Source organism: Hylobates moloch, unplaced genomic scaffold (genome assembly GCF_009828535.3).
Source record: "Hylobates moloch isolate HMO894 unplaced genomic scaffold, HMol_V3 SCAFFOLD_11, whole genome shotgun sequence".
Lineage (NCBI taxonomy): Eukaryota > Metazoa > Chordata > Mammalia > Primates > Hylobatidae > Hylobates > Hylobates moloch.
Genome location: NW_026652286.1, coordinates 38,160,853 through 38,187,526, shown reverse-complemented (window position 1 = coordinate 38,187,526; position 26,674 = coordinate 38,160,853). Strand labels below are relative to the sequence as shown.

Here is a 26,674-nt window from a genome sequence, read left to right as displayed (position 1 = left end):
ACAATTAGGGAAGAATTGACTTTGACGGTACTGTATTCTCAGGGTATGCTGATGAACATGCGGTGAAATGGTCAAATAATCACATCCATCAGAGGTTATTAAGGCACGTGACGAAGTAGAGAAATCTAATTTATACCTGGGAAGTCAAACAGGAGCAGTCTAGGAGTTACCACATTCTAGCCTGAGATTTGTATTCCTGAGGCCAACAGGCAGCTGGTAACAGATATGGGTTGAAATAAATTGAGACTTGCTGTGAGAAGAAGCATAAGGAGAAAGGTAAAGATAACAAGGAAGATGAAAGTTGAACTCTTTAAGCATATTATTTGTCTTTTAAGTGAAAAACTGACATTTGACTAATGTGTCTTTTTTTAAAGTTAGAAATCTATCAGAGTAGGGTCTTTAGAGAAACTGATTATTTCTCCAGAATAAAAAGCATATTAATAGAAAAGATTCAGCTTTCCGTAACGGCTGACTAGTCTTAGGAAACATTCCTAAAGGCTTTGCATCACTGAGAAAAGTTAGTTCCTGATTCTGAAGGATTTCATTCAAAGTGCAAGGCTCATGTTAATAGGAATATGCATGCATATTCATGTGCTATATGTATTAAAAATACTTGAGAAGGTGATTTAGAAATCTCAGTTTTAAATCTTCAGGGCAAGAATCTTGCTTGTTTTGTTGCTAAGGAAGGTGAATGGGTTGAAAATAGTTTTAAAGCTCTTTATGTGCTAAGTCATGAGTCTAAAGAGGATAAACAGGTTAGGTTTGTTATCCCAGAAGCTAGAGGCAAGATTTTTACTCAGTTCTTTCAACATTACCACAAGCATGTGGATTCTGCAAAAGTTGCCTAGCAACATTAGTTAGAAACAACATTGGGTGGAGAAAGGAACTGGAAATTTGAATTAGATATGGCCTGGGGCAGGCGGGTGTAACCCATCTCTCCAGTACAGTGTGTGCTTTACTCAGAGGAGCATGAAATTTTAAAAATCAGAACAGTCACTTAAAATTTCAGTTAGGATGTTGCTACAGTTAAACCATAATATTGTGCCATGTTCTCAGCTTGAAGAGGCAGGGCCTGGGTTTCTCACATATTTTGTTTTAAAGATCATTGGATTTTCATTAAATTATTCCAGAAACATTTATTAAGCACTTTCTCAGGGGCCAAGACACAGTGCTGGTTGCTGGAGCTCCGAAGACAAATACAGTTTGGACCCTGCCCTGGGCAGTATGAAAACCAGACAAGTAAACAAAGTAAGAGTGTTACATAGTCCTGCTGGGTGCGGTGGAAAGTCTGGAGTAGGGAATGGAGAGCCAGGAAAGGCTTCAGAGAGGAAACGGCTCTAGCACTGAGTCTTGTTTTCAATTTAAAAAAAAAAAAAAAAATTCCTTCAGCCAGGTGCAGTGGCTCACACCTGTAATCCCAACACTTTGGGAGGCTGAGGTAGGCAGATCACTTGAGCTCAGGAGTTCAAGACCAGCCTGGGCAACATGGTGAGACCCGGTCTCTACAAAAAATACAAAAATTCACCAGGTGTAGTGGCACTTGCCTGTAGTCCTGGCCACTCAAGAGGCTGAGGTGGGAGAATTGCTTGAGCCCAGAAGGGGAGGTTGCAGTGAGCCATGAACGCATCACTGCACTCCAGCCTGGGCAATAGAGCAAACCCTTGTCTCAAGAAAAAAAAAAAATTCTTTTCCCCAATCATTCTATACATTTATTGTGAACTTACCTCTTCGATTCTGTGTGAGGACTTCAAAGTCCTGGGTCCGTGGACCAAGAACTCTTCCCTTCCCATCCACAACCCAAGCCCTTCTGCCTTAGCCTACTTCAAAGACCTCCCAGTTTAGGGAAACAGACAGGTGGCAAAGTAGGAGTTGACAAAACAAAACAAAACATTGTTAAGAGTGTTTACCTTCAGGAAGGGGAACTGGGCTGGGAATTGAAGGGATAGATGGGAGAATTTTGTACCATTTAAATTTTTGTTATTGGAATGGGGAAAAATAGGAAATATGATGGCTGCTACCTCTACAATCTTGCATTAAATAGAGCAATAGAGTGGTGATCTCTGTTCAATTTTTTTTTTTTCCTGAGATAGTTCTCGCTCTGCTGCCTAGGCTGGAGTGCAGTGGCACAGTCACGGCTCACTGCAGCCGTCATCTCTCAGGCTCAAGTGATCCTCCCACTTCAGCCTCCTGAGTAGCTGGGACTACAGGCATGTGCCATTACGCCCAGCTAATTTTTAAATTTTTAGTAGAGGTGAGGTCTCACTATGTTGCCCAGGCTGGTCTTGAACTCCTGGCCTCAAATGATCCTCCTGTCTTGACCTCCCAAAGTGTTGGGATTGCAGGTGTGAACAACTACCACTCCCAGTTCAAAATCTGAAATAGGCAAACTTATCTGCAAATGTGCCAATTTAGGAAGCAAATAAACCAACAATTATTTAAATAAGGGCTCTTTTATCACTCATAAGGGAGTGAGCGCCTAATCCACATTAGAATACTGCAATGAACAAGGAACAGAAGGTCCCTACCCTCGGGGACCTTATTTTTCTAGAAGCAGATAGTAATAAACTAACAACATACTTTGAGATAGAAATAAGCCTGCTAAGGAAATAAAGCCAGGTGTTGTGAAAGAGCAAAGGGTGAGGGAGGGGAGGTGAGAACAGAGATACAGAATTCTTACATAGGAGGAGTTTAGGAGCATCAGTCTAGTTGTGGAGAGGTAACTAAGGGGCTTTAAAGTCCCATTTACTTAGAAAGCACACTATTTTCACATACAGTTTATGTTACAGATCGATAAAAGTAGTGGTTCTCTATTTTTGTTTATGCTTCATATTAAATTGAGAAAATGTCAATTATCTCAAATAATTATATTTGTCATCAGGAGTGACAGGAGGGGGTCCACAGACTGGGCAACATGGTGGCCGATGCCTGTAATTCCAGCACTTTGGGAGACGGAGACGGGCGGATTGCTTGAGCCCAGGAGTTCTAGACCAGCCTGGGCAACATGGTGAAACACAGTCTCTACTAAAAATGCAAAAATTAGCTGGGCGTGGTAGTACACATCATTAGTCCCAGCTATTTGGGAGGGTGAGGTGGGAGGATCTCTTGAGCCTGGGGAGATCGAGGCTGCAGAGCCGTGATTGCACCACTGTACTCCACTTTGAGACAGGGTGGACAGAGTGAGACCCTGTCTCAAAAAATAAAAATAAAAAAAAAGGAGTGGCAGGAGGGGAAGTGTTGGAGCGAGGGTTCTGAAAATCACTCCTTGGCTTTGGCCACTGTGGATCATTGACTAACTCTCCTTATACAAGTCTAGAGTTCTTGTCCTCCAAGAGCTTAAAATTAGGTTTGCATGACCATATAAAAAACACATTTATACACCAGTTAGCAAATGTTAGGAAAAGACAGCTGTTGATCCTTCACTGTGTCTTCAGTTGTGTGATCTCAGGAAATTCCCGATTTGACGTGTTAAGTACTACTGTGTGTTTCATGAAAAATTCAGCCTGAGTTTAGCCTTTGAAAAGCATTAGAACAACATATATGACAAAGTGTTAATATCCATAAAGTGCTAACAATAAGAAAGACAGGCAATAGAAATAAATGTAAATTATCATTAAACCCATGACAGCTATTCAACAATATGAATCAAAACAACAAAACCACATCAATGAACATCCACTGATGTCCTGAATTCACAGAGTGTGCTCTAATCCACTGCTAGTGAGAATGTATTGTGTTTCTGGAGGGCAGTTTGCCAGTTTATATCCTTTGACTGAGGAATTATCACTCCAGGGAGGTAGCCAAAAGAATATTTTTAAAAGGCCAGGCGCGGTGGCTCACGCCTGTAATCCTAGCACTTTGGGAGGCCGAGGCGGGCGATCACCTGAGGTCAGGAGTTTGAGACCAGCCTGCCAACATGGCGAAACTCTGTATTTTGTATTTTGCAAAAATACAAAAATTGGCCGGGCCTGGTGTGTGCTTGTAATACCAGCTACCCGGGAGACAGGAGAATCGCTGGAACCAGGGAACCCGGGAGGTGGGGGCTGCAGTGAGCCGAGATCGCGCCACTGCACTCCAACCTGGGCGACAGAGCGAGACTCCGTGTCGAAAAAAAAAACAAAACAAAAAACATGGAGAAGGAAGAATATACACCACGGAGTTATTTACAACAGAAAACTGGAAGAGGCCGGGAGCGGTGGTTCACGTCTGTAATCCCAGCACTTTGAGAGGCCGAGGCGGGCGGATTACTTGAGATCAGGAGTTGGAGACCAGCCTGGCCAACATTGGGAAGTTCGTCTCTACTAAAAATACAAAAATTAGCCAGGTGTGGTGGCAGCCGCCTGTAATCCCAGCTACTCGGGTGGCTGAGGCATGAGAATCGCTTGAACTCTAAAGGCGGAGGTTGCAGGTTGTAGTGAGCCGAGAACGGGCCAACGCACCCCAGGGAGGGGGAAAAAGCAAAAACCCTCTTAGATAAAAAAAAAAAAAAAAAAAAGGGAGAAAGAAAAAAAAAAACTGGAAGAAACGTATAAGTGCTTAAGGGACAGATTAAATCAGTTTAACGAAGCACTAGGGAAATTTTTTAAAATTGCGTTTGAGTTTGCAGCGAGCCGGGCCAATCGGTTTTGCCAACGCATGCCCACGTGCTGGCGAACAAATGTAAACACGGAGATCGTGTGCTGGGCACTTGGTTTCGTGGTGGGCGACTGTGCTGCTGTTTCTTTTGGCCGCGGACAAGGTCGGCAGAGGTGGACCCCTGCTTGGGAGAGCTCCTCTCGCTGTGCAGACACCCGCCCCTAACAGGCACCCACCCCGGGGAAATAATGGGGCTCGGAGGCCTCCTTCCAGCCAGTGTCCAGCCTAAGCACATCGGCTCCCGCAGTTCAGAAAGGTCCTGAGGCCTGAGTCACCATTTCCGGCTCAGACCTCGACCCGGAACGTGGCTGCCCACTGCCACGCCCACTACGCCCCAGTGGTTCGCCCCAAGGGACAAGGGGCAAGAAGTGGCCTCCGAGGGCAGAGGCCGAAGGCCATTCAGTCCCTGGCTCTTCCCAGCTCGCAGAGATCCGGAGGCGCTGCCCGGCCGCCTGCCCCTCTTCAGATCCCCCAGCACCGGAGGAGCAGCGAGTGGGCTGCGTCCAGGCCGGCTTTCGGGTCGGCTTAGGCGAATCCAGCTCTCTTTTGACCCTCCCAGAAGGCTCAGCCCCGTCCGGGCGGTGTTCAGGCGGCGCAGGGCCGGGCCCCCAGCCGCCCCAGGCTCGCTCATAGGCCCGGAACACCACAGCCCGCCCAGACTTGGCTGGCGCCGAGCCGGGGGTGGAGCCAGCGGGTTCCCGCCAAAATCGCGTAGCTGGTCCTTCCCCCGCGGGCTACGTCGCGCCCTCCTTTTTTTTCAAACCCGGAGCTGGACGGGGATTGGTGGACTGGGCACTCACGTGGTTAACGGTCGCGGGAAGCCGCGGAGCCCGAACCTGAGACTGGACCTGAGGAGACCTCAGCCTCGGTGCTCGGGCCGCCCCGCCTCTGCCGGAAAGTCCGCGCCGCCGCTGCCGCCACCGTTCGCAGCCCGAGCGCCCCGGAGCTGCAGGCCGCCGCCTTCGCGCAGAGACGCCGCGACAGCGACTAGGCGCGCCCAGCCGCACGTGGCGGACCCGCCCCCTGGCCCGCAGTGTCCTGGACCCCGCGGGCCTCCGCTCTCCCGTCCTCGGCCCCGTCCCCAGGGCCGCGATGAGCTTCCTGCGCCGACAGCAGCCGCCGCCACCCCGCCGCGCCGGGGCGGCCTGCACCTTGCGGCAGAAGCTTATCTTCTCGCCCTGCAGCGACTGTGAGGAAGAAGAGGAAGAAGAGGAGGAGGAGGGCAGCGGCCACAGCACTGGGGAGGACTCGGCCTTTCAAGAGCCCGACTCGCCGCTGCCGCCCGCGCGGAGCCCCACGGAGCCCGGGCCCGAGCGCCGCCGCTCGCCCGGACCGGCCCCCGGGAGCCCAGGCGAGCTGGAGGAGGACCTGTTGCTGCCCGGCGCCTGCCCGGGCGCGGACGAGGCGGGCGGCGGGGCGGAGGGCGACTCGTGGGAGGAGGAGGGCTTCGGTTCCTCGTCGCCGGTCAAGTCGCCGGCGGCCCCCTACTTCCTGGGTAGCCCGTTCTCGCCGGTGCGCTGCGGCGGCCCGGGAGATGCGTCGCCGCGGGGTTGCGGGGCGCGCCGGGCGGGCGAAGGCCGCTGCTCGCCGCGGCCGGACCACCCGGGCACCCCGCCACACAAGACCTTCCGCAAGCTGCGACTCTTCGACACCCCGCACACGCCCAAGGTGAGAGCGGCGGGCGCAGGCACCCAGCGGCCGGGGCCCCGGGCCCGCGCCGACCCAGCCTTTTAAAAAGGCCGCGGCGCCGGAGCTCAGCGCCGCTGCCTGGGTTCGGTTACATAACCGGCCGGCCGCTCCTCCGCTCGCTTTCCCGCGCCGCCCCCCAAAGTTGGCAGCCCTTGTTTTTGGCCCTGCCCCGAGGTTGTCCGTTGAGATTATGTAACTGAACAATGGGCCTCGTCTGGAACTTCTTCATCTTACAAAGGGGCCGATCGGCCCGTCCAGGTGGCCAAGGATTTGCCGCCTGTTGAGTCCGGGCCGCCCCGAGCGTGTCAGCCCCGAGTGCGGCACCGATAACGCGGTTTGCGAGGATGCGGAGGGTGCTGGCCCGGCCACCTGACACTCCCGAGCCATATGGTGCCTTTTAAACGCGGTGATCGGGGCTGTAATTTGGGCGGCACGGGCAGAAGGAGTTTAAAAAAATAATAATTGTCCTTCCCTGATCGTATCGTGTCGTGTCGTGTGGCGTTGATGAGGGGAAGGTCTGGGGCATGCGGGGAGACTGCGCTTGGACTTGGGAGTAAAGGCTGGCCTTCCAAGCATTTAGTCCTACAGACTCATCCGTAAGTCCAGGTAGCACTGAGGCCTCTTTCTGGACAAGGTCTTGGCCTAGCGTTTGTTTATATCGTGGGTTTGTAGTGTCCAGAGTTTGGCCGGCCTCCATGTGATTAGGAACATCCTACTGTTGATAAGATATCTTAAAGAAGGAGGTGTTCAGCACCTGTGTTTTGAATGGCCTTCGAGTACTATGCAGATTACCACTTTTAAAACTGCAGATTTTAAAGCTGATACTTCCCAGAGATTAAGACAAGCCTCGCATTTGTAAAGTTAACATGGAAGATGCACCTTTTAAAGTGAGTTTGTTTTGTTTTCAATGTACTGTTTGTCATCAGCCTAGGGAATCTGTGTGCTTTTGAGCTTTACTGTTTATTGGCCGACTTGCTCAAGGCAAAATCCCTCTGGAAGTGAGGGGAGGAGTCCAGCGGAGGTGGCTATCGAAGCCCTAGTTAGATGGGGGAGGGGAGCTTTTATGGGGCTCTCAGACTGCTTTCTATTTTTGGATGGGTTGAAAGAATTTGTTAACTTTTAGCCACTAGAATGAACTTAGTTTTAGGCAGCATTTATATTCTTTTTAGGGTTAGAGGCAGATTTTACTTGGCCATTTTTTTCCAGAAAAAGTAGCTAATACCCAGCTTCAGTCTTCCTAAATTAGCCACAATTTATTTTGCTTGAACTCTAACAAAGGCTTGTGTGTTGCTTTGACCTACGCATTCAGCCATATGAAAGGCTCGTTGAAGGTTAGGCTGAGAAGGCTGACTACAGGACTTGGATCCTAAAAATTGTATTTGTATTTTTCTTTTCCTAGAGTTTGCTCTCCAAAGCTCGAGGAATTGATTCCAGCTCTGTTAAACTCCGGGGTAGTTCTCTCTTCATGGATACAGAAAAATCAGGAAAAAGGGAATTTGATGTGCGACAGACTCCTCAAGTGAATATTAATCCTTTTACTCCGGATTCTTTGTTGCTTCATTCCTCAGGACAGTGTCGTCGTAGAAAGAGAACGTATTGGAATGAGTAAGTCGTTTATTTAACAATTTGGTTCTCCAAATAACCTAAGATTGGTTTGGTACACTTATCAAAATTTAGTTCCTATTTAATGGCATGGATGTATCTGTCAGATATATTGATAGAAAAATACATATTTTTTTAGTTCCTGTGGTGAAGACATGGAAGCCAGTGATTATGAGCTTGAAGATGAAACAAGACCTGCTAAGGTAAATAGCTTTTTATTTTTATTTTTTTGAAATTTACTTTTCTACCACTTAAAGCATGCTATGAATATGTTAAATAAGCATTAACACATAAGGTAGAATGGTTTTTAAATTTCACACGTAGCCCTATCACCATAGCAAAAAATAATTGTTTTCGTATATTTGTATTACATATATGGAAACACTTTTTATTACAGAGAATTACAATTACAGAAAGCAATATGAAGTCCCGGTATACAACAGAATTTCATGAGCTAGAGAAAATTGGCTCTGGAGAATTTGGTTCTGTATTTAAGTGTGTGAAGAGGCTGGATGGATGCATTTATGCCATTAAGCGATCAAAAAAGCCATTGGCCGGCTCTGTTGATGAGTATGTATTAAACATTTTGTCTTTTGCTCTTTTGTCCCCTATGGTGTTACTAACATTAAGGTTTCAGCTGATCAAACACTGAATTCCATCTCTAAGTTCTGAGAAGCTGTAATGATTTAATCAGGTCCTTTTCACTTAATACCATCAGTTCTTATTGGACTTGTTGAATAATATGAGTAGTCTGATTTTGGAACCTAACTTAAATTTCTTATTTCTAGTCAGCATCCATGAATTCACAGTAAAATGGAGTTTATTCTTACCTGAGTCCTAGGGCAAGCAACATTTCTTCTTTCTGATAAATCTTCTTTAATGGAATCTGCCTTTGGAAAAATCTCTTACAAGTCTAAACACCTCCTCTCTTAAGCAAGTTGCTTTTTAGCATAACAATAGATAACAAAAGTTTATTGTATGAAGTTTCAGATAAATTAATTAAGTTTAAGCTTGAGTGAAAATTATTTACCATTCTATTAATCTCAAATTTCTTCTAGGCAGAACGCTTTGAGAGAAGTATATGCTCATGCAGTGCTTGGACAGCATTCTCATGTAGTTCGGTATTTCTCTGCATGGGCAGAAGATGATCATATGCTTATACAGAATGAATATTGTAATGGTGAGTGATGTAATGGTTTTCTTGTGAGCTTGAGAAAATGAACATCGAGGAAATATTTATGGTTATCTAAAATCTTGCTCTATTTCTGTCACTTTTATCTTTTATAAATTTAAAGATCAGAGGCCTAACATAAATTTCAAGTACAAGATTAAAAACCTTGTCCTTTCTGAAGCACCCTGTACATATCTCAGTAGTAGAACTTTGCATGCTATTTATGTGCTTGTCACTCCAACTGAACTTTTTGACAAGACAATGGCCTCGACACATATATTTTGGTGTCCGTAGTACCTAGCATAGTGTGTGGAGCATATAGTATTATGAAATGTTATGTTGAATAGATTGTTCCTGTGTCTAGTCTTTTATTTCCATTTCATGTGATGTGCTGCTAAAATTGATGTTTGTTAGTCAGTGAGTCTCCATTGATCTAAATTCAGCTGTTTCTTTAAGCATTCTGTAGTCTGGCCCTACTCCCACCTATCCAAGCTAGTCTACCCTAGAATCCACTAACGCTTTATTATGTTACATTCTTTTAGTTCTCTAGCTTGTCTTCTCTCCCTCCTCTCCCCTAAGGATGAAACAAAACAGGCATGTATAGATTCAAGTTTGGATGTCTTGTATAGCTTTCAGTTTCGGTAAGTCCTTCAAGGGCCAACTTATGTCTTTCCTTTTCTATTAAAAACCTTTACCAAAGTCTTGGTCAGAATTCTGGTTCTTATGGACGTCTGTCATTATTATACACCAAATCTTTTATGGATTATTTCTCAACACTTTTGTAGTTTATAAGCATGATGATTGGGTTTTCATACTGAAGTGTGAAATGTGCCTCCCTCAATCCTTGTTACGACATCAGTACATTACCAGTCTGAAATGAAAAATATCTGTAGTTTCTATTTCTGTATATCTTCTGTGAATATAGAGAATTTAGAGTTTATTGAACACTTGAGATAACAAAGATTTATTTTTGTTGATTCTTATTATTCCTTAAATAAACAAGACCAGTTATCTCATAACTTGTAAATAAATAAGTGGTGTAGGTATGGATTCAGGTTCCCCATACTTAAAAACAGTGAACAAAACAGAAGTGAAAGATTCATTTTTCAAACCTGATTCCTCATTATTTAATAAAGTTCTCCACACTTGAAAGAACTTGAGTGTCTAGTATACAGCCTTGCTGCTAGTTTTTTTCACACAGCTCTTGAAATGTTTTTATTAATACCATCAAAATATTTATGTAACTATCACACCCTATGGATTATTCTATTTCTTAACTTTCATTTTTCAGATATTGCATTTAACCTAGAACAACTTGACCACAATGTCATCTCCATTTCATATTTGCTAGACACCATCTGTTTTCAGTTTCCTTCTTTCTCTTTCTCACCTTGTTGATGTGAATAGTTCTCTTAACAGAATAGTTCATTAGTAGTCCAGGAATGGCAAATATGTAGCAACCTACCAATACATGGTTGTGTAAATCAGATGATTTTGAGAAAACTCACTTGGGCCTGGGAGATAGGGAACTGAATGAGTAGTCTTGCTACCCTCTCAGATTACAAAAACCTTGTCCTGTAATGTTAGATTTGAAAATAAGTTTTTATTTATTTATTTTTTTGAGACAGAGCCTTGCTCTGTCGCCCAGGCTGGAGTGCAATGGTGTAATCTCTGCTCACTGCAACATTTGCCTCCGGGGTTCAAGCGATTCTCCTGCCTCAGCCTCTTGAGTAGCTGGGATTACAGATGCATGCCACCAGACCCAGCTAATTTTTGTATTTTTAGTAGAGACAGGGTTTCACCATGTTGGCCAGGCTGGTCTTGAACCCTGACCTCGTGATCCACCCACCTTGACCTCTTAAAGCAATATAAAACTCTTGAAGAAAATAAATAGCCCTGCATGAAACAGAACTGCCTCTTTGTGTGACTGTTTGTCCTACTTAGATAAAAGAAAATACGACTATCTGGATGCATTTGTGATCTCTTCCTTTTGTTTCCTCTGTCCACCATTCCTCTCTCCACATAAAGCTTTGAATATACTAATAGGGCTCATCTTCACATCTTTTCCACAGTTTCACTGGAAAAGGATTCTGTTATTTATTTGTACATGAGTAACTGATACCCTTTATTGTGATTTAATTTCCTTATTATCTTATTCATTTGCATTATAAGCCTTTTATCTTGGTTTGGTGATAGATTGGAATTAACCTGTATAAACAAGTGTAGAAAAATATTGATGGATAGGGAAACAGAACCTGAAATGTCAGAACCTGTTTTGCTCTCGTCACCTTTCTTGCCCTTCTAGCATTAAGAGAAGAAATTGGCACAGCTATGGTTGCTGGACCTGCTAAAAAAGAGAATTAGCCATATCCTTTCTTAGCACATTTGATCTAGGACTTAGCCTATCTTGTCTGACAGCGTTATTGCTTTGCTCCCTTCTAGAGCACTCTTTCCCCTCCCTCAGTTCAAGATTTGTACAAGTAAGGAGAACATACTCAAGACTAAGATACCAAGATGTATCATTTATTTTAAAAACACGTTTGACGTTATGTTGTCTTATTTAAATTATAGGACCTCTTTTTCTGACTAATACATCATTGACCTTCCTAATTTTATTACCCAGTTCTGATTTTTTTATTCCTAAGCCTTAAACAGAAGATGTTTAAAACAATTCCTCATTGCCTTTGAGATAAAATATAAACTTTAAAAGTTTGAAAAAATATACACAAATTAACTGGTTGATTTAACTATTCTATAAAAGCAGGTTATGGTCTCATTCATAGTAAGAGTAGTATAAATTAAAACTATACTATAATAGTGACTTTTTACCTATAACATTTATAGACCTGTCAAGGGTATGGGGAAACAGGTATTCTCATGCATTGACAGTGGGCATATATATTGGTACAGCCTTCTCTATGGAGGTGTGTGTGTGTGTGTAAAACACACCATCTCCATATATTACAAATGTGCATACCCTTTAACCCAGCAATTTGGCTTCTAGGTGATATACTAAATGTACGTGAAATTATCAATGTACAAGGTTATTTATTAGGCCATAGTATGTAATAGCAAAGGCTTGGAAATAATTTTAAAATGTCCAGCAAATGAGGGACTGACAAATGCATTTTTTTTTTTTTTTTTTGGGGGGGAGGGTACTGAGTCTCACTCTGTCACCCAGGCTGGAGTGCAATGGCCCGATATCGGCTCACTGCAACCTCCGCCTCCCAGGTTCAAGTGATTCTCCTGCCTTCTGAGTAGCTGGGATTACAGGTGCGTGCCACCACACCCGGCTAATTTTTGTATTTTTAGTAGAAACGGGGTTTCGCCATGTTGGCCTGCATGGTCTCGAACTCCTGACCTCGTGATCTGCCTGCCTCGGCCTCCCATAGTGCTGGGGTTACAGGCGTGAGCCACTGTGCCCAGTCAATAAATGCATTTCTATTCAGTTATACAATGGAATTCTATAAAGACAAGAAGAAATGGGTTGTCTTTGTATATTGGTATAGAGTGATCTTTAAGATAATGAACATGTGCTGTTATTTATGCAAAAAATTGAAAAGAATACATAGACCTGAGCTGGGCATGGTGGCAATATCTGTAGTCCCAGCTGCTTGGGAGTCTGAAGCAGGGAATTTCAATTTGGGTTTGGGAATTCTAGGCTGTAGTGCACTATGCTGATCTAAGTTGAGCATCAGTATGGTGACCTCTGTGGAGTGGGGCACCACCAGGTTGCCTAAAGAGGGGTAAACTGGCCTAGGTTGGAAACAGAACAAGTCAAAACTCCTGTGCTGATAAGTAGTGGGATCAAGCCTGTGAATAGCCACTGCATTCCAGCTGGGCAACATAAATAGACCCTGTCTCTTATAAATTAAAAAAGAAAAAAAAAACCTGATAATACTGGTTTACTCTGGGAAAGAAACAGGTAGGTTGCTGAGGTGTATGATTGAGAGAGAGACTTTTTTTACACTTTATTTTGTACCCATGCAAATGTATTACCTGTTGAAAAAACAATAACATTTTGATTTTACAAGTAGGTTGAAAGGAGAAGGTCCTATAAAATAACACTTTCTTGGTTGAGATTGGTTGGTTGAGACTCATTCGGTAAAGATGGAAGAAAGAAAATATTTCAGAAAGAAGAAAATGCTAATATTTTCTATCTTTGTTAGGTGGAAGTTTAGCTGATGCTATAAGTGAAAACTACAGAATCATGAGTTACTTTAAAGAAGCAGAGTTGAAGGATCTCCTTTTGCAAGTTGGCCGAGGCTTGAGGTATATTCATTCAATGTCTTTGGTTCACATGGATATAAAACCTAGTAAGTATTGCAAATCTTCTGACCTGTGTTCTTTGGGGTTATAGAGAATAAATTGCTTCATTATGACAACATTGAAAAAATATATATCTTATGTTTTCTCATTGTTAGTTTTAAAAGGCCTTAGATCCACTTACCAATATTGTTTTATGATTTCTATTTATCTCTTTCCTTGTTAATCCCCAAAATTTGAGATAAACTTTTTTGAGACAGCGTCTCACTTTGTGGCCCAGGCCGAAATGCAGTGGCACCATCTCCGCTCACTGCAACCTCCCCATCCTGTGCTCAAGCAGTCATCCCCCCTCAGTCTTCCGAGTAGCCAGGACTACAGACATGTGCCACCATGCCCAGATAAATTCATTTTTATTAAAAGCCAGAAATTTTTGCTGCATCTTATAGGAACTACAGGTGGGATACTAATGAGGGCACTAAAAATCTGTGTTTAAAGCCCCACTCTTCCACTAGGCCAGACCATATTAAAATTTCCCCCAGTTGACTCAAGTCCTTAATAGTTCATTTGTTCAAATTAGTATCTACTTAAGGATCATGCATTGCATCTGGTTATATCAGTTTTTCTTTTTCAGAACCCATCCTCTACTTTGTAAAAATAATATACACTTATCTTGCAAGCTATCCCTTTTTCTGGATTTGACTAGTTGCTTCTTGTATCATTTAGCTTGTTCCTTTTTCTCGTATATTTCCTATAAGTTGGAAGTTATAACTAAGGATTATGGATTCAAGTTAAGCATTTTAGGCTAGATGAATTTAGTGAGGTTTTATTAATCTTTGGAAATGTGTTGATTCATGAGAATTTAAGTCATTTTGTACAACTTTATGAGTTATATGCTAGAATTTCGTATGTGTATGTTAACAAGTCACTAATGTTTTTTCTTTTCTTTTTTCTTTTTTTTTTTGAGATAGAGTCTGGCTCTGTTGCCCAGGCTGGAGTGCAGTGGCGCAGTCTTAGCTCGCTGTAACCTCCTCCTCCCAGGTTCAAGCGATTCTTTTGCCTCCGCCTCCCGAGTAGCTGGGCTTACAGGCATACACCACCATGCCCGGCTAATTTTTTGTATTTTTAGTAGAGAAAGGGGTTTCACTATGTTGGCTAGGCTGGTCTCGAACTCCTGACCTTGTGATCTGCCCACCTTGGCCTCCCAAAGCGCTGAGATTACAGGCGTAAGCCACCGTGCCCAGCTTGTTTTTTATTTTCAAGAGACAAAAATATATTTGGACTTAAGGCAGTAAATGTGAATTCTTAAGGAATAGCTGTACTCATATAAAGTGTTAGACAAATATTATAGACCCTTATAAGGCATAAAAGTTGAAAATATTAAGGGATGTGAAGTTTAAAAATCTTCAAATTTAGACCAGGTGCAGTGGCTGATACCTGTAATCCCAGCACTCTGGCAGGCTGAGGTGGGCAGATCACGAGGCAGGAGTTGGAGACCAGCCTGGACAATATGATGAAACCCCGTCTGTACTAAAATTACAAAAATTAGCCGGGTGTGGTGGTGTGCACCTATAGTCCCAGTTACTCGGGAGGCTGAGGCAGAATCGCTTGAACCCGGGAGGCGGAGGTTGCAGTGAGCCGAGATTGCACCATTGCACTCCAGCCTAGGCTAGGCAACAAAGTGAGACTCTGTCTCAAAAAAAAAAAAAGAAAAAAAAATTCGCCGGGTGTGGTGGCTCACGCCTGTAATCCCAGCACTTTGGGAGGCTGAGGCGGGTGGATTGCCTAAGCTCAGGAGTTCACCACCAGCCTGGACAACACGGTGAAACCTCATCTCTACTAAAATACAAAAAATTAGCTGGGTGTGGTGGCAGGCGCCTGTAGTCCCAGCTACTCTGGAGGCTGAGGCAGGAGAATTGCTTGAACCCGGGAGGAGGAAGTTGAAGTGAGCTGAGATTGCACCACTGCACTCCAGCCTGGGCGACAGAGTGAGATTCTGTCTCAAAAAAAAAAAAAAAAACTTCAGATTTACAAATACCATCACAAAATAAGTTGTCCTATAAAGAAAGTAAAACTGTATAGATGACTCCAGTAAATGTAACAAATTTAATACTGTATATTTGTGTGCGTGTGTGCACACACATATATACATATATACACATATATACACACATAAATGTACATATAATATAAAATATGCACACATAATACGTGCACCACCATGCCTAGCTAATTTTTGTATTTTTAGTAGAGATGGGGTTTTGTCATGCTGGCCATGCTGGTCTTGAACTTCTGACCTCAAGTGATCCGCCCACCTTGGCCTCCCAAAGTGCTGGGATTACAGGTGTGAGCCACCACTCCCGGCCCTATTTTTTAGAGATAGTCTCACTCTGTTGCCCAGGCTAGAATGCAGTAGTGCAATTATAGCTCACTGCAGCTTTGAATTCCTGGGCTCAAATGAACCTCCTGCCTCAGACTCACAAGTAGCTGGGACTACAGGCATGCACCACCATTCCCAGCTATTTTTATTTTTTCTTTTTCTCTTTGTAGAGACAAGGTCTCACTATCTTGCCCAGGCTGGTCTCGAATTCCAAGTTTTAGGCAATCTTCCTACCTCAGCCTTTCAAAGCACTGGGATTACAGGCTTGAGCCACCATACCTGGCCGATACTATACTGATAAAACTATTAAAATAGAATCTGCCACTAGAAGCTCATGTTAATTATGATCTTACCTGAATTTGAAGAAAAAGGTAATGTGTATACAATAGGAAATAGTGAATCACAAAGCCATATCGCAAGGTAGATGCTGTGTGGTCAGCCAGACTCACTGGCTAAATGACTCATTCTGCTCACACCAGCACATTAAAACTTGTGCTTTCACAGAATTTCACAAATTACTGATACTACCTTTTTTGCTGAAGGGTAATGTGCAGAAGACAAGGGCCTCATCCAGTTTAAAGTGTTTAGGATCAGTGCTAGGCTGGAAAATACATTCCCAGAGGCCCAGAGTCGTGGCTCATGCCTGTAATCCCAGCACTTTGGGAGGCTGAAGCTGGAGGATCACTTGAGGCCAGGAGTTTGATCAGCCTGGCCAACATAGCAAAACCCCATCTCTACTAAAAATATAAAAGTTAGCTAGATGTGGCATGTGCCTGTAGTCCCAGCTGCTCAGGAGGTTGAAGCATGAGAATTGCTTGAACCTTGTTGCAGTGAGCCAAGATCATGCCACTGCACTCCAGCTTGGGTGACAGAGCACACTGTCTCAAAAAAAAAAAAAAAAAAATTCCCAGCAAATATAACCCTAATCTGTATCCCCTGAGATGCTTATTCCATGGGTTTGGGCTAGAACTTGAGAATCGGAATTTTAAAAAGCATTCTGGATGATTCTGGTATATGATCTTGTTTATGAACTCTGGTTTTATTATTGTTAGTTTGGCTTACATAATTAACTGTTTGACAGGTAATATTTTCATATCTCGAACCTCAATCCCAAATGCTGCCTCTGAAGAAGGAGACGAAGATGATTGGGCATCCAACAAAGTTATATTTAAAATAGGTAAGAAAGGTAACCAGATTATTACCTTCAAATAAAGAGAAGGCTGTTTTGTTTTTGCTCTTCACTGTAAGTTTTTCAATACTTCTAGGTGATCTTGGGCATGTAACAAGGATCTCCAGTCCACAAGTTGAAGAGGGCGATAGTCGTTTTCTTGCAAATGAAGTTTTACAGGAGGTAATTTTTCTTCTCCCTTAATCATAGTTTGCTTTGTAACACTTAGCAGTTGATAGAATAATATAAATTCAGATGTATTAAACTTTTAAGTTAACTAATAGAATGGAAATAAAATCTAAACCATCATCTGAGGGCATTTAATAAGCAAAAAGTCATGAAGGCAAAGATTTATAATGGAGTTGTGGTAAAAAATATGTTCTCATACACCACTGATGGATCTTTATAAAGGCATATCCTTTTTAGAGATCAGAGTATTAGTATTGCATTAATATTTAAAAATCATGTACCCATTGACTCATAATTTTCACTTCTAGGAGTTTTTCCTATAGAACTATTCATATACAAACACAAGTTGAGAACAGTACAAATAAGTGTTTACTAATAAGAGAATGATTAAGTAAATTATGGCACATAGTTATTAGTATGGCCTATAGTTTCAAGAGTGTGACAGTATTTCTTGATAAAAATTTTGAATGAAAATAGAATAAGTAGAAAAATACAAAGTGTAATTGTCTGATCCCATTGCTCTTTGTAAATATGTGTATATATATGTTTGCTTTATCACGTATATGTGTATTTGTAACTTGTCAGTGTGTTTCTATGTGTTTTGTGTTTGCATATGAATGCCTAGAGGTAGAGGGATTTCTTCTGAGAGTTGAATTGGGCTGTTGATAAAGAAGAGGCATTTACTTTTATATATGTGTTTGCATTTTCCCCCCAAGAGTGTGTATTATTTTGTAATTTAAAAAATAAACATCCTCAAATTTAGCAGTTTGTTCTCTGAATAGGTCCCAAACTTAAATGTGGCATTAGACATTTTGATTAAGTCCTATTTTTCACCTAAGTCATCTTTGAGATGTAATCTTGTTTTATTTTGACCATGTTTACATTCCTTTAAAAAATTGTTTTAATTTTACAGAATTATACCCATCTACCAAAAGCAGATATTTTTGCACTTGCCCTCACAGTGGTATGTGCTGCTGGTGCTGAACCTCTTCCGAGAAATGGAGATCAATGGCACGAAATCAGACAGGGTAGATTACCTCGGATACCACAAGTGCTTTCCCAAGAATTTACAGAGTTGCTAAAAGTAAGCATTTTATATATGAAGCCCTTTATTGACACGGTTCTATATTTTATTAAATGCATGTCTTTACCTTCATTTTACTTTTCTTTTTAAGGTTATGATTCATCCAGATCCAGAGCGAAGACCTTCAGCAATGGCACTGGTAAAGCATTCAGTATTGCTGTCCGCTTCTAGAAAGAGTGCAGAACAATTACGAATAGAATTGAATGCCGAAAAGTTCAAAAATTCACTTTTACAAAAGTAAGTGAGGGTTTTATGTTTTCTTTTTACTTTTTCATTCGCTTTAATTCTCAAATTTTAATGAGAGATGATTTAAGCTTTCTGTCAATGAAGGATGTAGTGGTTTTTTGTGTTTTTTGTTTTTTTGAGACAGGGTCTCACTGTCGCCAGGCCGGAGTGCACTGGTGCTATCATGACTCATTGCAATCTCCACCTCCTGGGTGCAAGCTATCCTCCCATCTCAGCCTCCTGAGTAGCTGAGCCACAGATGCATGCCACAACACCCAGCTAATTTTTATATTTTTTGTAGAGATGGGGTTTTTGCCATGTTGCCCAGGCTGGTCTTGAACTCCTGGGCTCAAACCATCCACCTGTCTTGGCCTCCCAAAGTGCTGGGATTATAGGAGTGAGCCATCTCACCCAGCTCCAGTAGTTCGGTATGTTGTTATACAGTGAAAGCTTGGGGACTTCTGCCATGAATTAGTATTTGACCTATTAAATTTGTGTTGTTTCTAAACTTTCAAATTACGAACTTTAAAAATGTTGAGACTAACATATTTGCAAGTGGTGATAGTCCCCAAGCCATAAATGGTAGTAAAAGCTAAGCGAGCCTATACCAATCTTTTCTTCCTAGACTCTCACCAAAAATTAACATTGTCCTTGAAACATTCTGTTCTTATTTTATGAAAGGATGAAATTAATGTCAATTTGGTTAGTAGATGATTCTCATATATATGTTTTTAATTTCTGGCTAAATCTTTATATAATGAATGAAGAGTCTCATATTTGACTTAATGACTTGATATTTTTGAAAAGCTGGTTGCAATGGTAAAAGTTATTAAAAAGAGAATATTGGAGAATATTAAGTTACCACAGATCACATTTCTAATTCTTTTGATTTATTGCAGCCATTTTGCTTTTAACCTAATAAAACCGACTTGAAAAGGTTATGTTAACAATATTAACATTTAATATTTAAATTATAAAAATTGTATATTAAGAGGTTTACTTGCCACTAGTTTGATATCCATCATAGTTCATACAAATAGGAAATAAAGTGTTCCTTTCATCTCTGTTATGTAAGGATAGATTCGCAATATAAATTGGAGTTTTTGAAATTATTATTAATTTTTAATTTTTTTTTTACTGGGGATAGGTTTGTCTGGAAATTATTTATTATTATTTATTTAAAAAGATGGGGTCTTGCTCTTGTCACCCAGGCTGGAGTGCAGTGGCGCTATCATGGCTCACTGCAGCCTCAAACTCCTGGGCTCAAGCGATCCTCCAACCTCAGCTTCCCGAGTAGCTGAGACTACAGGTGTGAGTCACCACATCCAGCTCGAATTATTTTATAAGAACCAGTCATTACTAGCATCTTTACTACTTGTTTTCAAGTATATGTGATATTTTAATTCAAAAAGCATAAAATAATTTCATAAATTTAAGTTGTTTTAATAGAAGCTTCAGTTTCATGTTTTATTTTTCAATTACATCTTAGAATAATGATGGCATGCAAATATCTCCCAATTGACAATATAGTTTGTGTTAGTTTCTTAGGATCTCTTCCTAGGAATAATACCTTGTTTTCTATTTTTATGTCAGAGAACTCAAGAAAGCACAGATGGCAAAAGCTGCAGCTGAGGAAAGAGCACTCTTCACTGACCGGATGGCCACTAGGTCCACCACCCAGAGTAATAGAACATCTCGACTTATTGGAAAGAAAATGAACCGCTCTGTCAGCCTTACTATATACTGAGCTACTCCTTTCCCACCTCCCCCTGAACACTGTGACAAGAGGAAGCTAGGTTGAAATCACTGATAGAATCCAGTTTGCAATTACTTTCTCGATTGGTGTCGGTAGTTTTACTGATTAGGACTTTTATTGTGAATTACAGTTGAAAGCTGTGTTTTGACGATTGCTATGTCAGGCTTTCATTTAATCTTACCAGTCTGTCTTCTGTAGAATGTGTCACTGTTGGATGTTACACCAGCCTTTCCAGGGTTAACCACTGTGGTGGTGTGCTGCTTATAGTTTGCTGTTGCATTGTCTTTCCCTGTAGTGACCTGTAAAAAGTACTCAAGGGCTTTATTACAGACATACTCTCCCTTTGAAAAGGGACATGCTAAAAGACTCATTACTACTCAGCCTTCATTGTACCTGTGTGTCCATCTTATGTTTCTTTTTTTAAATTGTGAATTAGACTTGTATATCCCACTGGGAGCACTTTGTAGGCATTGCATGAACCATGGGATGATGATTCTGTGGAAGTATTGCCTTGTGAATTTGCTGCTATTTTAGTTTTGACTTTGCTGTAAACTTGTAGCATTAAACAATCATTGTTGTTAATAGGTCTTCTTTTTGAAACAATTATGTGAAATGTATAGCTGCTTTTGATGAAAAGCAGCTATTTGCCTTTTTTTTTTTTTTCTTTGAACTTTGAAGCTAGTGCATTGGAAAAATGCACCCTTTCCCCCCTTTGGAATGCTGTATTGATGTAGTATAATAATTACTGGTTTTGTAACTTGTTCTGGTAATGTCCTTCCCAGACTCTTTTTAAATGTCTCCCCCCAAGTTTTGTACTTGATTGTATTATTAGTCTGTTTTTAAATGTTTTGCCTGGTTTCTCTTCAATATTTGTTTATATAAACCGATCTTCGTGATACTGTACATAGCTGTTTGAAATGCCAGAATGACTTCTGACATTCCAAGTTTTTCACAAAATATATTTTATCTGTGATTAGCCATTTGACTAATACTGGCTAACAGATGTTGAAAAAAATTGTTTGTTTTCTCATTAATTTTGGTCTAAAACATGTTTGCACTTGTCTTTGACTTGTGTTTTATTAACATTGATTGGCATATTAAAAGTCACTCTGAGCTTACCTTAATTGTCTAAATCCTTGTGATGCCTGTTTTCTAATATTTTATCTCTATTATCGCTATGCTATAGAATGTATAGTGTGTATAATGTACTATTACAAAAGCAGAGGGCACTTTTTTTTTTTTTTGAGACGGAGTCTTGCTCTGTCGCCCAGGCTGGAGTGCGGTGGCGCAATCTCGGCTCACTGCAAGCTCCGCCTCCTGGGTTCATGCCATTCTCCTGCCTCAGCCTCTCCGAGTAGCTGGGACTACAGGCGCCCGCCACCACGCCCGGCTAATTTTTTGTATTTTTAGTAGAGACAGGGTTTCACCGTGGTCTCGATCTCCTGACCTCGTGATCCGCCCGCCTCGGCCTCCCAAAGTGCTGGGATTACAAACGTGAGCCACCGTGCCTGGCCGGCACATTTTGATTGAATATGAAATTTACTGTTTCGTGATGGGCTTTAGAACAAAGCTACATTTTGCCATTTAAGAAAAATTTACCCATCAACTTTGAATATATTTTGTCATAAATGTTTAATATTTTTATATCACATTGCATGTTATGCATGTGACTTGCTAGAAATGTAGCATGATGTAATTTAAAATATATTCAGATTATTAAGTGAATATATAATATGATTCATAACTTTCTGATTTGGACTGAGTCACAGAAGAAAACTTTATAGTGGGGAGGTTTTGTTTTTGTTTTTGAGATGGAGTCTTGCTCTGGTACCCAGGCTGGAGTGCAGTGGCGCAATCTTGGCTCACTGCAACCTCCGCCTCCTGGGATCAAGTGATTCTCCTGCCTCAGCCTCCTCAGTAGCTGGGACTACAGGCATGCACCACCACACCCAGCTAATTTTTTGTATTTTTAGTAGAGACAGGGTTTCACTAAGTTGGCCAGGCTGGTCTTGAACTCCTGACCTCAGGTGATCTGCCTGCCTTGGCCTCCCAAACTGTTGGGATTACAGGTGCCTGGCCCTTAAAGTGGGAAGGATTTTAATTCTCACTAAACTAGGCTGGGTTTTAAGATTTGAGGCCAGGTGTCTTGGCTCATGCCTGTAATCCCCACCACTTTGGGAGTCCAAGGAAAGAGGATTGCTTGGGGCCAGGAGTTCGAGACCAACCTGGGCAACACAGATCCTATCTCTACAAAAAACAAAAAAGAATTGAGTGCAAATTGAAGTGATAGTGTTACTTCTATGGCATCGTTTTCTGATGTTGATTAGAACCAGAGATAGGGTTTCATTGTTGCTTAGGCTGGTCTTGAGCCCCTGAGCCCAAGAGATCCTCCTGCCTCTGGAGTAACTGAGACTATGAGTGTGTGTAATCATGCCCAACCTCTGCCATAAATATTTCTAACAAACTTGATTATATTAGCTTTCTAGTCTATGGTATCTTAACATTTAGAGGTGTGAGATGAATTGGTGCAGACAGGAGAATTAGATATAAAAGCCGATGAGTATGGGTATAAAACCTAAAATGCCATAGGAACTGGAGCATGCAACTCACACCTTTTAGTAGCTACTGATGACAAAGCTATAAAAAGATCACGATAATTGGGCTGGGTGCTGTGGCTTGCACCTATAATCCCAGTAACCTACGATGCCGCCATTGCATTCCAGCCTGGGTTACAGAGTAAGAGCCTGTCTCTAAAAAAAAAAAAAAAATATATATATAGGTATGTATGTGTGTATGTGTATATATATATGTATGTATATATATAATAATGGTGTTAATTTATGATCATTTTAAGTCACTAAGGTGCATTTTTCCAGTGCACTAGCTTCAAAGAAACATTCAGGTGTTTTTCATCAATATTTGCAGTAAAATTTTCACATAAGAATATTGGATTAAGAAGGAAAACTGATATCTGGTGTTCAAAGAGGGAATTCTTAGGCCATCTAAAAGCTGATATGAAAGTTAGACTCATTTAACTAAAGGTACTTTTGTTGAGTGCTATGTGCTGACTATGTAGTAGACCAAAGACCAGTAAGAATTTTTTGCCCACTAGGAAATCAGGATAAAATAGAGGAGACTTTTGTAAATATATAATGACAATAACATGTAATAAATGCTAATGGTGGAGGGATTGTGCAAGGTAGTATGAAGGTTCAAAAGACCATACGTACCTTATGAAGATACTGGTGGTAGATTGGAGAATGGATCCAGGGAATTATGTTCAGACTAGTTTCAAGATTATTGTATAATAATGACCGTACAAGAAAGGAGGGCCTGAACTAAGATAGAAAATAAGAGGATAGGGATTTTCTTTGAACAGTTTGAAACTTTGAACAGTTTTTGTTTGTTGCTAAGATTGAAGCATTGAAGATTTTCCCAGAAAACTTAACTAAAATGCAGGGGTATGTTACTGTTTGAGACAGGTATTCGCCATCAATAAAAGTTTCTTTTTTGGAAAGCTGACTTTGGTAAGGTAGAAAAATTTTAAATATTGACTATGTGGTTGGGTAGGAGGTATTACATATTGTGATGACTCCAAATTGAAACTGTTGCCTTAACTTTAATCCTGCCAAGAATACAAGAGCAGTAGGCTTTAATTAATTAACTAATGTATTTTGAAGAGTCCATTATCAAACTTTGATTTTCACTCCACTTTGTTCCGGAAGTCAAGAAACTATGGCATTTTTTTGAGGCCAGGCGCGGTGGCTCGAGCCTGTAATCCCAGGACTTTGGGAGGCTAAGGTGGGCGGATCACGAGGTCAGGAGTTCAAGACCAGCCTGGCCAAGATGGCGAAACCCCATCTCTACTAAAACTACGAAAATTAGCCGGGCGTGGTCGCGCATGCCTGTAATCCCAGCTACTTGGGGGGCTGAGGCAGAGAATTGCTTGAACCTGGGAGGTGGAGGTTGCAGTGAGCCGAGAACATACCACTGCACTCCAGCCTGGGCAACAGAGTGAGACTCCTTCTCAAAAAAAAAAAAAAAATCCGGGCGTGGTGGCTCACACCTGTAATCCCAGCACTTTGGGAAGCCGAGGTGGGCGGATCACCTGAGTTCAGGAGTTCGAGACCAGCCTGACCAACATGGAGAAACCCCCATCTCTACTAAAAATACAAAATTAGCTGGGCATGGTGGCCCATGCCTGTAATCCCAGCTACTCGGGAGGCTGAGGCAGGGGAATTGCTTGAACCTGGGAGGGGGAGGTTGCAGTGAGCCGAGATCGCGCCATTGCACTCTAGCCTGGGCAACTCGAGTGAAACTCTGTCTCAAAAAAAAAAAAAAAAAAAAACTATGGCATTTTTTCAAAAGTTCATAACAGCTAGGTTTAATGCCAACTGTCCTGGGATGCTCCAGGCTGTCTCCCAATTCTTAAGCAGCAGCATCCTGACAATAGAGTAGTTTTCCTTCTTCCCCAATTCATCTTTACAAAGCATCTCACTGACTTTTGACCAACAGAGCAAATAAATTGTTGCATTTTTTTTTTCTGAGTCGGCTTGCTACAGAATTTGTTGCATTCGTAAGGTATCTTTATTTGTGAAATTTGCAAAGGCCAATTAAAGCAATCAACAAGGAGGATAGATCAAAAAAGAATTTTGTAAGTGTTTTGGATATTATGTAAATCTTAAGTGAAGCCTGGAACTAGGAATTTGGAGGAAACTGCCTCATTCAGTATTTTTGAAGGTATTTGTATAACTGTAAAAAGCATCACTGAAACTGAGAGACACTGCAGGGTAAGTGAATCTAGAAATTTCTCTTGCAAACTGATAATATTGCTAGACATTTCTCAGAAGCTCAGCAAAGTAGATTTTCATAAAAATGGAAGAATAAGACATCATTGAAACTGTCCCTCTCCCAACATTTAGCATTCAAAAACTTTTGAGAGGCATTCATCTGAACATCACTGAACTTTTTTTTTTCTTTGTGGCAGATGACCCTAATTTTCAGTGCAAATTCAAAGGTCTCTGGAGTAAGGAAAAATATCTATGTATGCCCTAGGAAGATTCACCAGCAAAAGATGGCATGTTGTGTCCAAACTTCATTAAACTAAGAGTCAAAGAAACTTCAGCCAGTCCAGCCCATGAAGAAAAATACCCGAAAGGAACATTTACATCACAGTTCACATTGTTTAGTTTTATATGGTTAATAAACATTTTGAAGAGCATATATTTCTTCTGATTTTTGACATAGTTATGGTATGAAATAGGTTTCCAGGCCTGGAATTCCAATTTATGCTTACTAATTCATTATGCCAATGGCAAATACAGGTTTTTTTTTGCTTGTTTTTGTTTTTTTGTTTTTGAGACGGAGTCTTGATCTGTTGCCCAGCCTCCAGTGCAGTGGCACAATCTTGGCTCACCACAACCTCCACCTGCCGGGTTCAAGCGATTCTCCTGCCTCAGTCTCCCGAGTAGCTGGGACTACAGGCACCCGCCACCATGCCTGGCTAATTTTTGTATTTTTAGTAGAGATAAGGTTTCACTATGTTGGCCAGGCTTGTCTCGAACTCCTGACCTTGTGATCTGCCCTCATCGGCCTCCAAAAGTGCTGGGATTACAGGCGTGAGCCACCGCACCCGGCTTGGAAATACAGGTTTGGTATACAATTCAATTTATGATGACTATCCAGGAGAGGAGGAACTTTTTTGCAGGTGAGAGTATGAAGGCTCAAGAGAGTAAAATAATTTAGGAAATCAATTTAGTAGGTAGCAGAGTCAGAATTCCAACTCAGATCTCATAGCAAAGAATCATGCTTTTTCTAGACATATGAAAGTTGAAGACAAATACTAATTAAAGAGGCGATCTCCAATCTTTTGGGTACCAGGGACTGGTTTTGTGGAAGATAATTTTTTCACTGGGGTTGGGGTTTGCAGGGGAATGGTTTCAAGATGATTCAAGTACATTACATTTATTGTGCACTTTATTTCTATTATTATTACATTATAATATGTAATGAAATAATTATACAACTCACCATAATGTAAGTCAGTGGGAGCCCTGACCTTGTTTTCCTGTAACTAGATGGTCCCGTCTTGGGGTGATGAGAGACAGTGACACATCATCAGGGATTAGGTTCTTACAAGAACCATGCAACCTAGATCCCTCGCATGTGCAGTTCACAATAGAGGTCGTGCTCCTATGAGAATCTAATGCCACGGCTGATCTGATGGGAGGTGGTGCTCAGGTGATAATGCAAGCAATTGGGAGTGGCTGTAAATACAGATGAAGCTTCTCTGGCTTGCCCGCTGCTCACCTCCTGCTGTGCGGCCCAGTTCCTAACAGGCCACTAACTGGTACCATGGGGGTTTTGCCATTAATTCAGGGGTTGAGGACCCCTGACTTAAAAGACAGAGTTCAGGCAGCAAAGGAGAGTAAGAAGGTGCAGGCTGAGAATTAGGAAAACTGGATGGAATCTGACAGAGAACCAGAGAATTTTGAAGGAGAAATTGATTAACTGTT

The 26,674-nt window shown here is 41.7% G+C and overlaps 1 protein-coding gene and 1 non-coding gene across 3 annotated transcripts; both read left to right on the top strand.

Moving 5' to 3' along the window:
* The first annotated feature begins 5,456 nt into the window (after positions 1 to 5,456).
* WEE1 (WEE1 G2 checkpoint kinase) lies at positions 5,457 to 25,380 on the top strand. 2 transcript variants are annotated; one of them, XM_058446737.1, is made up of 12 exons: positions 5,457 to 6,300; positions 7,721 to 7,926; positions 8,063 to 8,126; positions 8,321 to 8,493; positions 8,982 to 9,103; positions 13,264 to 13,410; positions 16,819 to 16,914; positions 17,003 to 17,088; positions 18,008 to 18,178; positions 18,270 to 18,415; positions 19,997 to 20,085; positions 25,147 to 25,380. In XM_058446737.1, the coding sequence occupies exons 1-12, from the start codon at positions 5,725 to 5,727 to the stop codon at positions 25,212 to 25,214; spliced, it is 1,944 nt and encodes a 647-aa protein (XP_058302720.1). In that variant the 5' UTR covers positions 5,457 to 5,724; the 3' UTR covers positions 25,215 to 25,380. The 2 variants fall into 2 exon arrangements, with proteins under 2 accessions (XP_058302720.1, XP_032022531.1); XM_032166640.2 differs by lacking the exon at positions 25,147 to 25,380 and having other exon boundaries at positions 5,458 to 6,300; positions 19,997 to 21,277.
* On the top strand, positions 9,868 to 9,971 carry LOC116477575 (small nucleolar RNA U13). Its single transcript, XR_004250540.1, has one exon. It is a non-coding gene; the product is annotated as a small nucleolar RNA U13 (small nucleolar RNA).
* Positions 25,381 to 26,674: the final 1,294 nt, after the last annotated feature.